This window comes from Acanthisitta chloris, unplaced genomic scaffold (genome assembly GCF_000695815.1).
Source record: "Acanthisitta chloris isolate BGI_N310 unplaced genomic scaffold, ASM69581v1 scaffold35263, whole genome shotgun sequence".
Lineage (NCBI taxonomy): Eukaryota > Metazoa > Chordata > Aves > Passeriformes > Acanthisittidae > Acanthisitta > Acanthisitta chloris.
The window spans coordinates 1-14,262 of record NW_008666052.1 but is presented as its reverse complement, the minus strand read 5'-3'; the positions used below and the strand labels follow the sequence as shown (position 1 = coordinate 14,262).

The 14,262-nt window shown below is 40.2% G+C and overlaps 1 protein-coding gene across 1 annotated transcript in view; it reads left to right on the top strand.

The window, feature by feature from the left end:
* The window catches only part of CAP2 (CAP, adenylate cyclase-associated protein, 2 (yeast)), a 53,729-nt gene extending 47,069 nt beyond the window's left edge, over positions 1-6,660 (top strand). The window contains exons 8-12 of the mRNA XM_009071965.1: positions 6-181; positions 1,422-1,545; positions 1,792-1,874; positions 4,432-4,572; positions 6,077-6,660. Of these exons, the coding sequence (XP_009070213.1) occupies positions 6-181; positions 1,422-1,545; positions 1,792-1,874; positions 4,432-4,572; positions 6,077-6,160 (608 nt within the window). The 3' untranslated portion in view covers positions 6,161-6,660. The remainder of the gene's footprint in view (positions 1-5; positions 182-1,421; positions 1,546-1,791; positions 1,875-4,431; positions 4,573-6,076) is intronic.
* The last annotated feature ends 7,602 nt before the right edge of the window (positions 6,661-14,262 follow it).

Here is a 14,262-nt window from a genome sequence, read left to right as displayed (position 1 = left end):
TTTAGGGCTTCGACATGTCTCTGATGACCAGAAGACTCACAAGAACCCCAGCCTACGTGCCCAAGGTCCATCTGTGCGTTCTCCAACAAAAAGCCATACTCCAAGTCCCACCTCTCCCAAGAATTCCCCACAGCAGAGCCATGCCCCTGTCTTGGAGCTAGAGGGAAAGAAGTGGAGAGTGGTGAGTTCCAGTCACAACTCTGAATTGCACCTTGCACATTGCAAACCAGGTTGAGCACTGAAACGTCTTGCAAAAGGCTGTCCATGACTGAGGCACAACAAATCAAAGTTGCAACTAAAATGGACTGTCTCGCATTTCTCCACCTTTCTACAGTTTAACTCTTACTGTTCTGTAGCATCTTAGGTTAATTCCATTGTTTCTGAGAATGACTTATTAATTCATCTCACTGGAGAATGTCATAAACAGCACATAAACTCCTTACAAAATCAGACAATGCCCCAGAAATAAGTCCAGTGGAGAACTCCAATTAAAATCCCTTCTTGCAGGCCATTCATGCAAGTGAGAGAACACAACGTTATCACAGACCACTTTCTCCATCTATCTTAGCCAATGGAATTACACATTTCTATTTCATTGCCTGTTCCATATAAGCATGTCTCCCATGCTTAGAAGTAGACAAGTGTTTTCCTTTTGCTCAACCTACAGATGGAAAAGAGAGATTTTGTTTAAAGTTAGGGTGCTAATTTATGTAGGCATATACCGAAGAATCTATGAATGAAAATTGATGTGACTGTGTTGGTTAAGAGAGGGAGGAAACAGTATGCAGTTTAGTCATGCAGAAGGTTATATACACAGTCATTACTGTGGAATTGAGTTTGCATAAGGTTCAGTCACTGTTTGCCTGTGTTATGTTGCCTTATGGTTCTAGTACGTGGAACTTTCTTCTGGACTTCGAGCCTTTCCTGGACATCCATGGAGTGTAACTGTCCTTTCATGTTTCATAACAAAAGGAAATTTCTTCACCTATTACTCCTTTATTGTATATGGTAATGCCTGTATTTGTTCGTATTACACTGCATCGAACATTATATAACATTTGGGGAAGATAAACTTGCTCTGTGCTTCAAGGTGATGCTCTAAATCAGATGGGAGCCAAACAACAGCTTTGTGAGTGTCTTTATAAACTGTTACGAACATAATGTCTTCACTACAAAATTAATGGGTTTTGTCATGGTCTCTGCTAAGTTCTTCAGTTCTGCAGCTTTAAAATACACGTGTCGTCCAAGGGTGAATTAGGTGAGGTATCCAATCCACAGGAAGATTAGGTTTTTAAGCCACAGGAAGGATATTGCTCTGTGGTAACTGAAGATGCAATGACTCGAGGATAAGTTGTACTAAACTCTGTCTGACTGTTAGCTAGTTAAAGACAACCAATTAAATAAACTTTCTTTTGAAACAGGAATATCAAGAGGATAAGAATGACCTGGTCATTAACAACACTGAGCTCAAGCAAGTGGCCTACATTTTTAAGTGCAACAAATCTACACTTCAGATAAAAGGAAAAATCAACTCAATCACTATTGGTGAGTGGATAATTGTGGATAGTGGAAATACTATTGAAGAGATGGGCTTTAAATGCCAATCTTGAAAAGAATTACTTAGATGATTAATAATGCATCTGAATCATTCCATTCACTTTAATGGACTGATTACGCTAGTAAAGTCACTCAGCTATGCAGTGCAAGACAGGAATTACATAGCTAATGTAGCAGGTGTGCATAGATTTGCTTTTGTCGTGCTTTTCTTATTTATGATTGCTTTAATTTTAGACAACTGTAAAAAGTTTGGCCTTGTGTTTGACAACGTTGTGGGGATTGTGGAAGTGATCAACTCCAGAGATATTCAGATTCAGGTAAATATATGTTTGAAAAATGAAGACACAAAGAGAACAAGTGGGGAAAAAAAACCCAACGTGTAGCTACAAGAGTTTTTTAAAACTCAAGGAGCACAACAAAACTGAGGAGTAGATGCATCCAAATGTATCTTTATATACGTTAAATCTGATGATGTATTTAGAAAATGCCTGTGGAAACTATTGACTGTCACGGAACAAAATTCCCATAGCACAATGCCTTCTGGTTCTGGTGATGCTGAGAGATCTATACACTGTAAGAACTGTTACTTCTGGCCCTACTCTGCTTCCTTTCATGCTAAACAGCTCCTAGCACTTGAAAGTTCAATGGTGCTTATGGAACAAATTCTGGCAGTTAGCTAATTGATTTCTAAGCACAGAAGACTTTTTTCTTTTCTTATCTGCTCAATGGAAATGTTCAAATAGACTGTCAAAGGGCAACTTAACGATACAGAGTGAAAGTAGGTGCTGGGATTTCGAGAATCTCCCTGGCCAGTGATGTGACACATTATATGAGTAAGCAATGTAGTTACTTGCCTGCAAAAGTTTTCATCAGAGGCTCTCATGAAAAGAAAATACATGTATTTTAAATCCATACATTGCCCTCTCTACTGGGGGCACTTGTTCTGTTCAAAATATAGACAGTCTGCCTGGCATTTACAGCACTTCATTCATCCCCTCCCAGAAGAGGCCTTATACCTGCACTAATACTGGGTTGTGTCCAACATACATGACATAGTCTCAAGAAGGGACTTCAGGTTGTATTATTTTAAGTGAAAAAGAAATGACAAGTTAACTAATTCTATCAAACTGCTAGTCTTCAAAGCAATGTCTTTTGCTTAAAAGGCTGTGCCTGCTGTATGAAATTCAACATAGACAGTCCTGCTCTGTCTTCAGAAATGCTGGTCACAGCCCCCACATGGAATAATAGCAAGATGGGGGTTTTATATGCTGGAGCTCATGCAAGTGACTGACATTTCTACCAACTGTGCATCATCTTCTGAACTGTAACAAGCAGTTTTATTCATGATCACTACATGTCTTCTCGTGGCAGAGGCAGTTAGTTAAAGATCCCAGGCATTTGTTCAAGCAGGTTTTAAATAATTAGATCAATTTTATCATTACCTCTAGAACTATTCATGAAAACTGCAAAATTAATATGTAATGAAAAGCAAAACCACAGCTTGTAAATACTCAAATAAAGGGGAAATACCTTTTCCAAGAATCGAAATTCTTAGAATCAAAATTAATCATGTTCTATGAATATTGCATAAGGCTTCTATGTATGCCATGGAGCAGAGTGGGATTCCACTTAAGAAGGCAAAATCTGATTATATGCTGTGGGCTGCTCGAAACAGACAGCTTCCACAGGCTGTGAGTACACCAAGTGCTAAGCACCTCAGTTTTCTTTGTATTTTGAAGACCTGAGTTTAAAATTTCCAAATACATGATATGTTAATGCAACAAATTTCAGTAAATTCATCCTCCAGATTTCGCTTTAAATAGTTACTCCAGTGTCATATTGTTTAGCTCTCCTTTCTTTCGGTGGTATTTTTTCTTCTTGCCAGATGTTTGCAAAATTTATTAAACACACCTTCCTTTTGCTCTCCATTGCATAAGAACCCATTTGAGAAAAGATAGTTTCAGATGCATTGGCCCACTGCATAGGTCAGACTGCAGGATCAGGGTGGGATGCAAGAGGACAGAGCACTTGTTCTTTGTTTACTGTCACATTTGAGGAACCAAAACTGGAAAGATCTTCTTACCTTGAATGATGGGAGACACTCGTTCACAAGTACAGATCTGTCACATGCTGTTACAGTTTTATGGCTCAGAATAATCTCTGCCGATTTGATGCATTGTCCAGAGGTATTGATGTCCTTGCTAGAGAGAGCAGGAGGAGAAGGAGGAATTTTTGCTGACAACCCATGAGTCAGCTGTTTAGCCATGAAGAAATCTTTTAATCTGTAGAATTTGCCCTTCTCCCTGCAAGTAAATCTTGCGCTTGCTTTTAAAGTAACATAAGAAATATCTTTGGAGATTTAATTGAATTGATCTTAGTACTTTTTCAGAACTGTGGCTTGCTTGAAGGGAATAAAACCCCGTTCCTACTGTGTGCTGGAAAAGCTTTGAAGTCTTCGGAACATATTACAAATCCCTTGTTGAGTACTACTCTATGCTGGGGTCTTTCATTTGACCTTACTAGGTTGGAGTTGACGTATTTGATTTCTTAGCCGGTTCTCACTGATGAGCAAGGTGAACACCACCTAAATAGCCGCACAGAAGTGTCACTGAAATTAGAGAGAATCGGGGAATCGCTTTCCTCAAGGTGTATGTTAAAAGCTTGCTGTATATTGCAAGTTTGCTGTTGTCTGTAGGTCTTTGTTACCATCACCAAGAATTCTCACAGTGTCTGACAAATCAGATATGTGTCACACAGGCAACTGACACATAGGTCAGATATTGGTGGCCAAAATTAGACCTGGCAGGCATTGAGGATTTTATTAACAATATATCTGTGTGCATTTTAAGATTTGATGTTGATTTTATTTTGCAGGTGATGGGGAAAGTGCCAACCATTTCTATTAACAAAACAGAAGGCTGCCACATCTACCTCAGTGAGGAGTCATTAGATTGTGAGATTGTGAGTGCCAAGTCATCTGAGATGAACATTCTCATCCCCCAGGATGGTGATTATGTGAGTGAGATATTTTTAAAGCTTTCCTTCCCGTTTCATAGTCTTCATAGATAGGAAAGAAATTGACATAGCTCAGTTTACATGTTACATACATATTTCATCACCAAAAAAATGATCCAAAACAATTGATTTTTCTATGTGCCTATATCTCAGGAGGAGTAACTCCTTATTTCCTGGGGCACAAAGTAATTTCAAAGATCAGACATGATGTTCTTTCTTTCTATTCTGACAGATAATGGTTTCATCTCCTGTCCATTTCATACTTCTTTTTTGATATGTAAACATAATCTCCCAAAGAAATTCACTTCACAGAAGAGCACCTAAGTCTGAAGACAATGAGGCTAAAGCTAAAATAAATGTAACAGTACTACAGATGAAATAATACAGTATAATATACCTGTTTTTTTCTAAAGCTATTGATAGATGTCCTTAAATGCCACCTAAACAGGTGGATTTTCCTGGTTCCTTTCCTGTTCTAGCAAAATTTTCCTACTAGGCCCAGTGGCATTTTTAGTAAAGTCATGCTCTGTGACTCCCCACACAAGCAAGGCAAAGCGCACTTGGAATAGTTTCCCAGTTTCCTGAACAGAGCAGCATTGAAATTGCACTGCATGGCCATAGAAAGAATTTAAATTTCTCATTAGTCCTTTGGGCCATAATTTTGTTTGGTAAAGGGGGTTAGGCTTTATAAAATAGAATATGTAATGAGAATTCTTGTGCTCCACATTTCCAAAAGTGATGCCTGATGTCCAACTTCAGATAACTGAAAAGGGAATGATTTTCCAGTGGACACATATTCACCAATATCTTTTTTTTAAAAGTCCTTTTAGTCAGTCTTGCCTCAAAATCACCATAACATCTGAAATTTCTGGCTATCAAAACATCTCTTGGAGGTCTGAACAAAAAATCCCTTCTCTTCACATAACTTTTTGTACAATACTGGGTACAAAGGAATACCCAACAACATCTCCCATCATTCCACTGAATTCATAGAATAGAAGGAGACTTTATTTGATGTTCTGCTTCATTTTGTGTGCCCCACAGAGGATGCTGAATCTTCTGAAGTGTATCACACTTAAAATGATAGGGGGGTTTTATTTTATTCTTCCATACTATAATATTGCTTTTGTCCTTAAAATTAGACCCCGGCTAAACCTCCGCATCTAAATCCTTTCTACTATCTTCCAACCCAGACACTAATGGAATCTAAAGTCATTTCTGACATGAGGCTTATTTACTTAGCTGATGCGAATAATGGTGTGAGAGGGATTATTGCAAAGTAGCACCATACCAAGGCTATTTGAAACTGGGTAGCAATCAGGCTTTTTTCCTGTGTGGCATTGTAAAATAGCTTCCTAGGGTAATGAAGAAGGCTTCTCTCTAATCCTGGCATGTCTGAGCTATCAATGCTTTCTCAGTCATGTAGCACTAATAGTATTCCACTAGTTTTCATGAGGTATCCACTGTTTATTTAACCATCATTGTTGCTTTTGTTTCCTACCAGAAAGAATTTCCGGTTCCTGAACAGTTCAAGACAGCATGGGATGGATCTAAGTTGGTCACTGAACCTGCAGAGATTGTGGGTTAACTTCCTAACGCCATACAGCACTTGCTGACCGTGACCAGACCGCAGCCAGCATACACAAAGCAGAAATGTAAAGAACTAGAAGTAGCAGGAGTTCATACTGCTGTGATAGGCCTTCAAGCATTAGCTCTGCATGCTAGGAACAGTAACACATCTGACACCCTTTCGTTAGGCATCCCAGTACTTTTCATGTTTCCACACAGTTTGGCTTCACGTACAGTTTTAATTCTAAATGTGAATGCAGTAGGTTAAACCCGTCACATCACTGGTTTGGAATACTGTATACATTAAGCCAAAATGCTGCATGATACACTTTTATCATCATCTTGCTTCAGTGCATTCCTTTTTGTGTTTCTGCTAATCAAAAGCAGCATTAAGACTCTAAGATGTTTATTTTTACCTGTTAAGCAATTCCTGTATGATGCAGTAAGAATGTAAGCCTAGAAAGTATGCAGTTCCTTGCAGTTCTGTAGCAATCCTAATGGGCTTTGTTTTAAACGAGCTAAAAAAGGATAGCTTTCAGCACAGCAATACATTTTCCTAAGTGAGGATTGAAACGAATCTGGTATTTTAATCAAACACTTTTCTAATGTGTATATTTAGAAGATCCCACAGTTTTCTGTGAGGTAAGATTTTATCATGGTGCACAGACTTGCTGTTGCCCTGTCATTTCTTGCTAATTAGTAATTCTTTCTAAACTAAAGCCTCATCTAAGCTGAAACCTTGCACTAAATCACTTGAAGGTTCTTTGCTCCTTGGATTTCTTTTTTTTCCTTTGGTAACACAATCTTTTTTAAATATCACATTGTATCTTGCATCCTATACAGAAAACCGAGGGAGTCATATACAACCGATACCAGCTAGTTTTCCTTACTAATAAGATTCCTTTAAAATACTTCTATTGTAGCACATATTCATTAAAAATACCTTCCTAGGTTTTTCCTCCACATTTGTAGGACTTGCTCAGTTTCAAATACGTCCACAAAGCAAAGCCATAGATTTATGTCATACTAATTCTGAGCACAAATAAAGGGCGATTTCCTGTTTAGCCCTGTGACTCTACTTTGTAGCTCCTACTGTACATGCTTTTTTAAAGGAAGTGGAGTGTTGTATACATTTGTACTATCTCAGCACATAGGATGAGTAAAATTTTAAACATTTCAGAAGTCAGCTTATGTTTTCAATCACATGTAATACTTTGTATCAGTGAAATCACAATGAGATGCTTGCAGAGCTAGTTACGAGATAAATTTTGTGCCTAATTTCCCTTGAAAGTACATTAACTCTTGAGGGTTTTTAAGTATATCTTTGATTGTAAACCCTATACAATACAACCAGTAGTGCTCATTCCGTACGGTTTTGCTATCTGATGTTTAATCTATGTGTATAATGTGTTTGCTTTAATATATATCATTTTTTCAACAGTAAACTTCTTATGAAATAAAAAGGAGAATGTACTTGTTTAAAAACAAAGTTGTTCAGAGCTTGCTCCATTGCAGCGTTTGTCCTACAAACTGTATCTTCCTGAAACACCATTTCAAAAGCTTCAGTGAGGAAAAGTAGCTCCTCCTCCCATATCATTTAAACCTTGTCCCTTTTGCTGCAATAATCACCTTTATACCTGCACATAAACCTGAAGTGTCATGCACATGACTTCAATGACAGCCAGCAAATGGAGCTTTTCCTGATTCTCACTTCTAGGTACACCTGTATCTTCCAGAGATTATGTCTAGGGAGACAACCATGACCTGGTGCAAGTTGATAAGGTTTGCTGTCTATTTCTAGCTGTTCCCATTGTCTCTCTGTGTGGATTTGGATGTGTCCCTCCTGTGTTGCCTAACCACAAGCAGTCCACTCTGTATTTCTCTTGGATGTGCCTCATCTCTGAAAAATGGGCATTGCACACTTGTCACGACAAAAGGATCGTCGAAGGATTGTTTAATCCCTAAATCATAATCATTATTTGTTGACAAAATAATCTCATTCTGGCCTGAAATACTGACTCTTTCTTTCATACAGCATCGAGTAGGGAACAAGCTGTTATGCAGCAACAGGATAACACTTAATGCTTTGGAGGTAAGATACAAAACAAGTATCAAACACTTGATGATAAACAGAAAGCCGCGAGACAGCCCTGAATCCCCCGTACAGGCAAATTCTTATACTTCCTCCGAGGGATTTAACTCACCCATCAAAAACACTGTGGGAAGGCTGAGCTGACTCTTCTTTTAAATGTTTGAAAGCAAACTCCCTTATGGCTAGACCTTCTCCCTAACACTCATGTTCCTGCAACATGCAAGACCCAAGTACATTGCTTTGACTGGTTTCTTAACAGGAAGAGATCCTCTGCAGTAGCAGTGACAGTCTGAGCACACCTGTGTCAGAGGGCAGAGCTTTCAATGGAAACTAAGAAGGCCTTGCATGGAAGGACCCAAGGGAATTGCAGCAACTGGTGGAAAGGCTAACAAGTCAATGCATTATTGGACACCAGAAAAGTAGGAAAGAAACTTTTAAAATATGCAGGTAGCTTTTATCCAGCACTCTCAGTCAGTCACATAACAAAAAAATCCAAACCCTATAACCACCTTTTGTCAGTTCTGGTCATCGTAACAAATACATATAATACATTTCCAGTAGGTTGGACTGTTCTTTCCCTGCAATGCCTCTAACTTCAAAAACACAAAGGAGTGCTATATAAAATAAATCCAAGGTTCTGATTCTATGGTATATAAATTCATGTACGATTAAAGGCTGAAAACTCATTATGTGAAAGCTCAAGTTTGTCTTGAGACAGAAATAGCCAGCAAGCTGCAGAGTGATTTGATGAATCATCCCAACCATGATAGGTCGTGTCCACCAAGTCTTCAGCAGCAAGCTTGATCTGTGTTTAATGGTTGACTCCAGCAAGGAATGCACTCCTAAATGCTGATCATCCCTAGGGTCCTTTTTGCTGCATGCTATCACACAAGAGATGCCCCTTGATTTATGCTCTACACTGCACTAATATTGTGGCCATGCCCTAAATCGGTGCAACTGTCAAAACACAGAACAGTGAATTTGGTTCATACACTGATATGGAACAAAGATGTATGGTGTAATTGGCCAGTTCATTTCTATAAACCTGCGTGGGTCCAATATTCACCAGTACAGATGCTGTCAATCAGCCCCTAAAATACATCTAAAAGTGAGATTTTATACAAAATGTCTAAATGTAGCAAGCTCTTTTCCATGAGAAGCTTCAGCAGATCTCATACTTTCTTAAATAGAACCTCTGTAAAAGTACTCATGAAGTTCAGCAAGGGGAACTGCAAGTCTTGCACCTGAATAACAGCCACCCCATGCACCAGTAAGTGTTGGGGGCTGCCCAGCTTGGCAGAAAATGCCCAGGGAGTCCTGATGGACACCAAGTTGAACATGAGCCATTGATGTGCACTCTGTGGCAAGGAAGGCAGGCTGATAGTAACCTGGGCTGCATGAGGAGGAGCATTGCCAGCAGACCAAGGGAGGTGATCCTGCCCTTCTGCTTAGCACTGATGGGGCTGTGTCCAGTTCTGGGCTCCTTAGTACAAGAGAGTCCAGCAAAAGGCCACAAAGATGATGAAGCAACTGGAGCATCTCTCCCAGGAGGAAAAGCCGTGAGACCTGAAGTACAGCTTGGAGAAGAGAAGGCATAGGGCAGATCTGTTACTGTGTACAAATACCTGAAGAGAGGGTGCAAAAGGAGGGAGCCAGGCTCTTTTCAGTAGTGCCCAGTGACAGGACCAGAGGTGATGGGCACAAGCTGAAGCACAGGATGTTCCCTCTGAGCATCAGGAAGCACTGTTCTCCTGTGTGATGGAACACTGGCACAAGTTGCTCAGAGAGGAGATAGAGTATCCATCCTTGGAGACATTCAAAAGCCACATGAACAAGGTCCTGGGTAACCAGCTTCTAACTGTCCCTGCCAGCCTCAGCCCTAATGTGATTTTGTGATACTTACTTACTTAGAATCTGGTTACTAAGAATTAGGGGAAACTAGAGGTATGGCAGTAGTGACTCCAAGTACCCACCAGATGGCAGGAATCAGCCGAGGCCAAGCCCTGGCAAACTTTTAATGCAGAACTGCTGAACTGCAGCATTTACAAAGGACGTGAATGCTCTTTGCTAAAGAACTGGAAAGTTCTGCTCTCTAAAAGCTACTGAAAGAAAATTCAAGTATTACTTTGATCTTGAAAGTATTATCTTTGTAAAAGGAGGTTTGGCTGGGGTGAACAAGGAAGAAATAAAAAAACAACTCGTTACCATTTATTAATTTGATCTTTTGGGTTTGGGTTGGTTTTTTTTGAACACTGCTAAGCACATCTCCATTGAAAGCACATTTTAAAAAATACCTGATTGAACTTAAAAGTAATATAAGTAAGTAATATCTTCTCCTGAAGATAAATGAGTAATTAATTTCAAGTCTGTGTTTGAAACCAGAAATCTTTTCAATGTCCTAGGAAATTAGGCACTTGCTAAGGCTTTCCAGTGCCATAGTTATTATCCAGGCAAACCATTCTTGTTCTTGCTCTTTCCTAAGTCCTCGGTGTATCTGGATCTGCATGAGTTCCTTCAATGTCACTGTACTATGTGTTCATAAACCTGTGTATCACATATCTTTCCTAGAGATCAAGCATTTGTCCATTTGGCATCCTCCAGGGGCTCAGTTCAGTGCATACATACCCTCCTGACATGCTGTTCAACTGGGTTCCTTCTGAAATGTGGAAGCCTCCAGACAGAGGTAATGTTCACTCAATTACACGATGTGTAAGCACAGCAGCTATCAGGAACGTACAAAACAGGCTCAGTTCCCCTGCTGGAGGTGATCTGGACCCACTTGCTGTGAAAATATTGCCCTCAGGAGATGCCTATAAAGAGGCCCCTGACATAGGATAAAAGGCCCCTGTCATTAGATAAAAAATCATAAGTAACACTCCTCAAGGAATGTTCTTACTACCAGAAAACAAGAACCTGCTCCCTCTTTGTGATTGAAATAATCCTGAAAAAGTCTTTGTGACAAAATTTTTGTAGAGGAACAGAGAACACTCCCTACTCCACCACCAAAAAAAACTCAGTGGTGATTTCCTAGTCCTAATCCTGCTTCCCTAAATCTTGCCACATGCTGAGGACCCTACCTGACCACCGTTGGCCACCAAAGGCTCTTACTCTCCAAACCCCAGGTTCCAGTGCTTGCCCTTAACAGAGGCACAGTCATATTTCCTCTCTGGAAACAGTAAAGAATGTGATAGGGAATTAGGTAACTGATAAGGCTTCCTAGTGCCACAGTCCTGAGTGAAGCTGTTTTGCAGTGACTCTTAATTCAAACTGAGACAAAGTAAAAGCCAGATAAAGGCATTTACACACAACGCCCTAAACAGAGTACTAGTAAACAGGCAACCAAACTAAAAATTGGTGTACCCTAAGATAAAAGTGGAAAAGTTTCTTTTTATCCTCCAGCTGATTTGCTATGACCTTTTTATCAATTGTGACCACCAGGATTCTGTTTTCTGTCTGTATCACACTTGAAATTGCATCTATTAGAAAGAAAATGCCTCTCAGTGGACCATGGAAGTTTTTAGAGACAATCTCTCCTTCAAAGTCCTTAGATGGATGAGACAGAGCAGTTTGAGACTGAAAGGCTAAATAGATTTAATTTGGAAGACAGTTGTGCCATTTTGAAATACATAATGTTTTACTCTGTAGTTATGTACGTGCATACATTTGAGTTTTGGCTCAAGTTTCATGTTCTGTACCTTGCCCCAACAAAGGGTAAAGTTCTCACTCTTTGGTTACTGTTTATTTCAGTGATGAAGAATGTCTTTAAACAAGATTTGCATTTAATATCACTCTGTACATAGACATACATACTCGAGACAAATGTCTAAATATGTAGGCTGCCGGGCACAACAATAATTAACCACTTAGGAATGACAAGAGCTTGTTGTTGATTAATGTCCAACAACTCTTATCCAAGGACTCTTTAGAAGAGCTCCTATTGTTAGAACATTTCAGCACGATGCAGGAGATGTGATCTATATCCCCCCAGCAAAGGAAGGAACTGAACTTCAAATGCTTCAGCAATTCCTTGATTTAAAAAAAACCAAAACAGTTTAAAACCCTTGAAAACAAGATGCTGAAATCCATATCAAAACCGAGCAAAGATACATGTCTGTAGCTCTGCACAGCAGCCAGATTCACAGCAGACCAGTGTTCTATTACTTCCTATTGGCTATAAAAGATTCCCCACTCAGGAGTGACTGATTGGCCTTTTCAGCATTACCTAGACTTAGAGAACTTAGATGGGATTCCAGACTCCCCTTAAACCTTAACTGTTGTCATACCAACTTTTAGGTGCTCACCTCCCTCTTTTGATCTAGTTCAAAACATTTCCTCTTGCCTAAGTCTCATTTCTGGAGAAGAGGATGTTTAACTGGTACAATGAACCGCCCAAGATCATCTCCCTTCCTGACTCCGCTCATGACAGGAAGAAGGGCAGTGAGAAATCAGTGCTGCAGAAGAGTATAAATACTCCCATGTGTGGCAACCTGACACAGCAGTGAAACAAGACCCTTTGTCACCAAAAGCCTAAGCTGTGAGTTTCTCACCAAGGCAAGCCCTGTTGTTACAGCATCTCTGTCACACACATCCCAGAATAGAATAATTGGAATGCTTGCAGAATTTGTAGGTCATTCCTGGGTTTGGGGTTTTTTTAAAATGCTGAAGAATGAAAAACTAATAACTGAAACATTTGGCCATGAAGAAGCATTGCGTTGTTACCTTGTAGTCCCCTGCTCTCTGCTGTGATTCTGTTTCACCTAGAGTATCCAGCATAATTGCACAGTGAGTTCTAACTGGTTATGCCTGTATATTGCTGGTGAGCCTAAAATTTATGTGTGGCTGGCAGCGTTGTATGAAGTCTTTGAGATCTTGTAATTATACTTTAAGATCTAATCAGGCCTGCGAAAGCTGTGGCCACACACACCAGGACACCAAGGGTCTACTATGTCTATTTTAGAGACAATGTTTCCTTCAAATTTCTTAGACGGATGAGACAGATCAGTCTCAGACTGAAGGGCTAAATAGATTTAATTTGGAAGACAGTTGTGCCATTTTGAAACATATACCATTTTACTTTATAGTTATGTAAGTGCACACATTTGAGTTTTGGCTCAAGTTTCATGTTCTAAGAGATTAGTTCGTCTAAAACATAGTCGAAGAGACTATGCTTGCTTCTATACACTTGTCTGTCTTTTCTCCTTTCCTTCTTCCTATTCATGCTAAAACTTGCTGTTTCCTAAATGATTTACCCATATTGATGTCACCCAGGTCTCTGTTGCAAAACACGTCAGTGTAATTAGAACCACAGCTACACAATGAGGCACAGCACCTAATGTAACTGCATTTAATTGAGATGCTGTGGGTTATTACTTTGTAGGCACTTTGGCACTTCACCTCAGCTTGTGTATCTCGCTCTACAGAAGCTTTTGGGTTCAATCTGAACGAGGAGAAATTCAGATTTGATGTATGGAAGAAATACCTTTACTGTGAGGGTGGTGAGGCGCTGGCACAGGCTGCCCAGGGAGGCTGTGGGTGTCCCAGTCCTGATGGTGTTCGATGAGAGCTTGGATGGGGTTTGGAGCAACCTGGTGTAGTGGGAGGTGTCCCTGCCCATGGCAGCGGAGCTGGAACCAGATGGTCTTTCAGGTCCCTTCCAAGACAAACCATTCTGTGAGTCTATCAAACGACTTCACTTTTAAAGCGACTTAGGGTTACGTGGGAAAACAGTCTAAGAGGGAGTTCTAAGAAGGAACTGGATTTGTTGCGCTGTGACACTCGCTGTGCTCAAGGCGGAACCCGCTCCGCGCTCGCAGTGTGTGTTGGGTTCGCTGCGTGTGGAGCTGCATTAACGTCTGTGCCACTGCGCCCTTACCATGCGGCCGAGCCGCTTTACACAGAAACCTTAAACCTCAGTTTGAGGCACTGTGTTTAAACCCTTTGAGACTCCTTCAAACCAGCGGCTCCTCGTTCTTTGTTCAGCGCTTTTTATTTTGCTGATGCAGAGGAACAGCGTGGTACGTGACAGGGGA